At 46.8% G+C, this 6,650-nt stretch overlaps 1 protein-coding gene across 1 annotated transcript; it reads right to left on the bottom strand.

Moving 5' to 3' along the window:
- Window positions 1-2,580: 2,580 nt before the first annotated feature.
- On the bottom strand, window positions 2,581-3,790 carry LOC125554812 (EH domain-containing protein 1-like). Its single transcript, XM_048718219.1, has 3 exons — window positions 3,647-3,790; window positions 2,900-3,043; window positions 2,581-2,766 (listed from the first exon to the last, which is right to left on the bottom strand). The coding sequence occupies exons 1-3, from the start codon at window positions 3,788-3,790 to the stop codon at window positions 2,581-2,583; spliced, it is 474 nt and encodes a 157-aa protein (XP_048574176.1).
- Window positions 3,791-6,650: the final 2,860 nt, after the last annotated feature.

The following is a 6,650-nucleotide window of genomic DNA, read 5'->3' as shown; positions in this document are numbered from 1 at the left end:
TATAATAGTTAGTACCATCCTGTAGTGAACTGATGTCTTCTTCATTGTACAGACAAATATCTTGTTATTTTTTGTCGCTAATTTCTTTATCCTAAAAATCTTTCTGAGTTTCCTGACTTGACTGATATTCATGGACAACTCATTTCCCCATATGCAAAAAGGGTCGAACAGTGGGTCAAAACCTCTGATAGCAGGACCTACATGTGCAAGACTAAATTGTTAAAAATCTAAATATTAGAATGTTTCCTGCAATTACACAATACTGTGCTATTAGACAAAGGACCATGCATGTGCAAACCTCGATTGTAAACCTTAGTGCTTCTCATTGTTTCCCTGCAACACATATAAGGTAGTTAGTGATCAGGTTAAGTGAGGGTTCCCATGCTATCAGTAAAATATGTTGATAAAAAATAAGCACATTTCAGAATCATCGGATTAATTCAAGCCACATGAAAAACCCATTTATCCAAACCAAGTATGATTAAAAACTAGGAAATATAGCAATTGTATATGTTTCTCATGTATTAAGTGTAGCCAAATTCGATTTATTCCTCACATGTACAACAATCACTACTGCAGATGCTGCTAACGTGACACTACGACCAGAGACCCTTCGACGAAACTGTGTGCGATGCAATAATCACAAACGATGATGTAAAAAACCCGTCAAAAAAATGCAAAATGTTTGTAATGACGGATGCATCAAACACGGTTCAGAATTGAGTTGCGTGTGCGATGAGGGGCATACAGTTCACTTCAATGAACTGTTTGCGATGAGGCAAAAGGACAGAAATGAGCAGCCAGGTGAACGTGTGTGCGATATACAACATATGTTTCACTTGAATGAACTGTTTGTGATTAGGCAACACAAAATAAGCGGTCAGCCAGATCAAGATGTGTGCGATATACGGCATAGGGTTCACTCAGATGAACTGTTTACGTTGAGCCAAGAGAACATAAACAGACCAGTTTAACAAGATGTGTGTGTTGTGCGATGGGATTGCATATAAAACATCATAATATATAGGACAATATTATTCTATTCCAAGAATGAGAATAACTATTTGGATGATAGTCGCCCCTATATAGGGCCGACAGGGCCCTCCCAAACTTCCCTGCTCGCACTCGTATCCAACCTCCTCGATTCCAGCCAGCCAGCGCTTCCCTCACCGCCGCAGCGTTTCCTCCCCCGCCGCCCCTCGCTTCCTTCCCCGCCGCTGTGGCCCTTCCTCCCCCGCACGCCCACCATCGCCGGCATCCTCGCTCCCCTACTCCACCACCGCCGCGGCAACCTCCCCAGATTCCCGCCATCGCACGATCTCCCAGACCTCCCCGCCGCCGCGCCACAACCAGGCCCCCGACCTCCCTGCCACCGCCACGGCCGCACCCCGCCTCCTCCATCATCGCCGGAGTTCCACCTCCCCTGCCGCCAGAGAGCCACCTCCCAAGGCGCCTCCCACCTCCAGCCCCGACGCGCGCGACCCACCGGGCGCCACACCTTCCTCACACTGCTCCGCTGCCCGGCTGCCGGCGAGCCATCCGCCACGCTCCCCGGACACCGGCGAGCCATCCGCCCCGGCCCGCTCCCCGGCCGAAACCCAGGACCCCCCGTTTCTCCTCCCTCCGTCCGGCCTTCAATCTGCTCATGGCCGGGCGCCTCTTTCCTCCTGTCCGGCTGCTGTAGGTGAACAAAACGGGGTGATCTTCTCATCTCCTCCCCGACGGCTGTAGACAAGCAGAGAAACACATTCTTTCTATCTACTTCTCTTGATTTTCTTGGGACGTTCGGATAGTACTCATCGGGCAGGTCGAACAAAATTCTCGTGGAAGGTCGAACAAGATTGTTGGAATTCCTCTTGATTTTTTAGAATAGCTTCAATTTGATGTGTGCATGCTCATGTGTGTTCGTATGTGTGTGTGCGCTCGCGTGCTCTGCCGGCAAAGGCATGCACATCCTCATCCTCCCGATGCAGTCCAGATTGGTGTGCAAGCATCGTCCAGATAAGAACATTGTTGTAAACTCTATTATATTTTTAGGGGAAGATTTCAGATGTTGATATTCGCCGACGCTGCTGCCTGGCCTGCCGGTGCATGCCGCGCAGTCGATCTTGCTTGCATCATTTTTTTATGGCGCACGATTTGTGGATGAGATTGTTGGGAGCCAACATAGCCACACATGGGAGCAGGCGGGTAGCGTCTGCTTTGCTGCCACACATGGATTTCTTCAGCAAATGTTTCTTCCTTCTAAACTTAATTTCTGCAATTTTGAAACTGGCCAATCCATGTATGTTTCTGTCAAAATTGCCCAAAAAACACAAGTCCTGCTATAGTTCCTATTCATCTTGAATTCTCCCACCAAGGTATCTATTCTGAACAATTGTCAAAGGTGCATAGGATACGACTGTACAACACTGAAGACAAAACGAAAGAGCTAATACATCTCTGAACATTGGGTTACACGTTTATCACTTGCCACACAAGGGCATGGCTTTCTCACGCTTGCCTACTTCCATCATGAGTCATGGTAGACGAACCACACTTAAGGAACAAGTTGCAACTAACGAGAGGTCAGCAACAAGTTCACTGGTAAGGGTTGCTGAAGTTCTTGAGGAGGTTCGGGATGTCGTGCGCAAGCATGTCGTCCACGTCCTGCACCATCTTGGGCTTGATCTTGTCAAACTTGTCGATGTTGTATCCGGTCAGCACCTGCTTGAAGTGCTCCACATCGGGGAAGTCGCCCGCCGGAAGGTGGTACTCCCTCTGGACCTATTTCCAATACATCTCAGGTGTTAATGGAGCGAGGACATTGTGCAGAAAAGAGGCAGTTTATGAATCAAGATGCAAGCGTAGCTGAAATTCATTTGGTTTCATCTTGGGACGCTGTTTTGTATGGAAGTACCTTTGCAAACTCATCTTGTAAGTTGTCAATGAGTCGTTGTTGAGCCTTGGCTTTCCCCATCATTGCAGGCATCACCTTCTTCAGTTGGCCAATTATGTAAACATGGATCTTTGCAGCTCTAGCACGCTTCACAAACTCATTGACCTACGCATGGAAATGGTAGGCCAGTCAGATTGAAATTCTGCAGTCCATTCTCCAAAAGAGTTGGGTGAAAAAATCCACTCTCCAAAAGACAACGAAGAAATATTTTCAAGAGGGGAAACAAAATATTGTTAGCCATTTTATCTCTCTTTGTTGTCTTTATTTTAAACCGATACACACATAATTAGACTGGCCTGTTGTTGTTGTTGTTGTTGATCGTCAGGTTGGCCGTGCTCGATCTGACCAAGAGGAGCAGCAGTAGTAGGTATTGGTGCAGATTAGGGTGTGCGGTGAGGCGAGGAGAAGCCCGTGCACCATTGCCACTGGCCTCCTCTAGCTCCGTCGCTGGCTACTTCCTTGTTACTGCTAGTACAGAAAAGAATGAACCGCAGGTCGTCTCTGCCTCATGACCAAAGTGCATGCATTTTTCTATAAACCGCTTCCTTTCGTCTTCCAGACTCCTTCCTCTGAACCAAGTACTGCTATTCTTGCCTTTACATGATATGATAAGAAATGTGATGGTGAGAGGACGGAGGAAAAAGGACAAACATTGTTATAGAGAAACCATCTTGTGGCGAATAATTGTTTGATTATGTTTGCTAGTACGTAACAATATAGTAGTTCACACTTCAGGACGAGGTGGATTTGGACTTCAACGGCAGTACAAAGAGCACTTCGGTAGCACGTGGCGAGCTCAGACAAACTCGTCACCGACCACAACGACGCGAGGAGGCCGAGCTTCTCTGCCATGGTCGTGCTTGGTTTTTGGGTCAAGCTTCCCTGCTCTTTAACAAATAAATTCAAATATAATGAATCACATGCGTTCCTCTCCCTGTGTGCTTGTGTTCTGTGTGTGTTCGTGCAAAAAACAGGTGGTTTTATTTTATTTTTGTGTATAAAAAGAAAGAATTTTAAATATAATAAATAAAAATGTTCAAGAATATGTAACACGATAGAAAGTTCGGTCTACGAAATTGACATGTACAAATAAAACTATCATATATTTCCTTTATGCGAAACTTTTTTTGGAAAAATTAACACAATCAACTCCTCGAAGTTTATATGTAGAAAAAACACTTTAAGAAAAAAAAACAATTGAAAAGTTTACCACAAACACCACAAATTTATGAAAAAAATTCAAATTTGAACCCACTTAAATAAAATAAAAACAAGAAGTTGAAATAGAAACAATAACGAAATTGAAAGTTAATTAAAAAAATATTTTTCCCGTTTGTGAAAAACTAAAAACGAAGAAGTTAAAATTGAAAAACTAAGAAAGTCCAAATTAAAAAAATAGAGAAGTTCACCACTTATTAAAAAAAATGATTTTCCTCGTATCCAACAAAAACCTTGAAGTTCAAATTTAGAAAATGGGGTGGTTCGATGTCCGGTTTGAATTTTTTTTCCTTTTCAAATGACGAATTAAAAAATCATTTCTAGTATAGAAAAACTAAGAAGGTCAAACTTCAATAACAGAGATGTGCGAAGGTTTAAAAACACGAAAAATTAATGATTCTAAAAAACTAGGAAGTTCAAAAATAAAGTAGAAAGTTGCGTGTTTTCAGCAACTTTCCATCGGTATATCATTTTCACAATTTCAGTAAGTGGTTTGGGAGTTACGGGCAGAAAATAGCACGCCAAAAACAGGGTGAAGTTCAACTAGACATGCCGCAGAAGTTCAGGTTCTTCACGCAGTGCATTTCCTTTCACGATGAAGGCAGACATCATGATCTCGCCATTTTCAAATTACATGAAAATGACTAGGAATTAGAGAAAACTTTATATACGAAAAAGTTTCGCATTTTTGATACCTATCCAATGGTATATTATTTGCCCCATTCCGACAAAGTTTGCAAAAATTACAGCAAAAAATGTTTTTATGACTTAAAATCGTAAATGTCAGCGTTCTGGGAACGGGGGTCCCCAGAGCCTACCTGCGGCCCATGGCGTGGCTATGCTGGCAGGTCTGTACGGCCCATCATCATCAACAAGGCATTCAGGACCCTCGCGTGGGGCCAAGCCTCGCGAGGCGGACGACGCAAGACCTCCTCGGTAGCGGCCTCACCAGGCTGCCTCGCGAGGAGCGGAGATATCAAGGCGGGGCGAATCTCGCGAGGCTCTCGTGACGTGAGCCATGACGATCGACATCGGGTGGGCGCCAGCGCGCGCAGCGTCCTTGTTTCCTCTTTGGTGCTAAGGAGGCAAGTGCAGGCGCGGAGTACCGAGGCATCAGACAAAGGTTTCCATATCAGGGCAACAAGACCAAGACCAGAAGGACTGCAGGACGGAGATTACCATGGAGCCCAGTACGACGTCGTCACCAGAACCTTTGGTAGGCGAAGACCACCTTTTGTCAGGATATCTTTTACTAGCTGTCCCCTTTCAATTTGGCCGCCGTTGTTGGCTCCCTTCCCGCTCAATATTTGGGGAGAGGACCATGGCCTATATTAGTAGGACTAGCCACCACCTAGAGAGAGAGGGAAGAAGGGGAGAGATCGAGGAAGAAGGAGATAGGATCTGATAAAAGGCCAACCCTTGGCACACCAAGCACAAGAGCACCTCAACCTCATGAGGCTGTTCTTCCCCTTGTATTGCTCATCATCAGCCCGAGAGGCAATCCACCACCACCGCACTGGAGTAGGGTATTTGTCGGCATTCTGGGAACGGGGGTCCCCAGACTTGCCTGCCTGCGGCATGGCTCAAGCGAGGGCCCAGCGCGGCCCATCTTCATCAGCTCAAGCTCAAAGACCCTCGCGAGGGGCCAAGCCTCGCGGGGCAGACGACGGGAAGCTTCCTCAAAGGCAGCCTCATCAGGCAGGCTCGCGAGGAGGCGGAGAGATCAAGGCAGGGGTACCTCGCGAGGAACCCGTGACGCAAGCCATGACGATCGAGACCAGGCGGGCGCCGGCCTGCGCAGTGTCCTTGTTTCCCCTTTGGTGCAAAGGGGGCAAGCACAGGCCAAGGCATCAGGCAAAGGTTACCATTCCGGTGCAACGAGACCAAGACCAGCCGGACAGCAGGATGGAGGTCACCGTGGAGCCCAAGACGGCGTCATCGCCAGTGCTTTTTGCAGCCGAAGACCACCTTTGGTTAGGATAACTTGTACTAGATGTCCCCCTTCGAAATGGCAAATTGTTGGCGCCCTTCCTGCTCATTATTTGGGGAGAGGCCCAGGGTCTCTATAAATAGAGCTAGCCACCACAGAGGAGAGACATCAAGAGATCAGCTAGACATCTAGACATCTAGACACCTAGATACCCCAGGAACATCGAGAGATCTGGTAGAACCCTAGCAGAGAGAGAGAGAGAGAGGCGATGAACTCACCCTAGCAGTTCATCGCACCAACTCAAGAACACCTCTCGCGAGGCTGTTCTTCCCTTGTACTGTCCATCATCAGCCCCAGAGGCAATCCATCACACCACACACTTGAGTAGAGTATTACACCACAACGGTGGCCCGAACTAGTATAAACATCGTGTCTCTTGTGTTGTTCATCAGTTTTCATCTTAGTTCGCACGAGAGGATCAGACATAGATCGGTAGGGGAGAGATCTCTGCGCGCACCCCAGTGTTCGAACCTCAAGGGTCTGCCGGAACCCGAAACCTGACAT

The sequence above is a fragment of the Triticum urartu genome, chromosome 4 (assembly GCF_003073215.2).
Source record: "Triticum urartu cultivar G1812 chromosome 4, Tu2.1, whole genome shotgun sequence".
Taxonomy (NCBI): Eukaryota; Viridiplantae; Streptophyta; class Magnoliopsida; order Poales; family Poaceae; genus Triticum; species Triticum urartu.
This window is presented reverse-complemented; position numbering and strand designations above follow the sequence as displayed.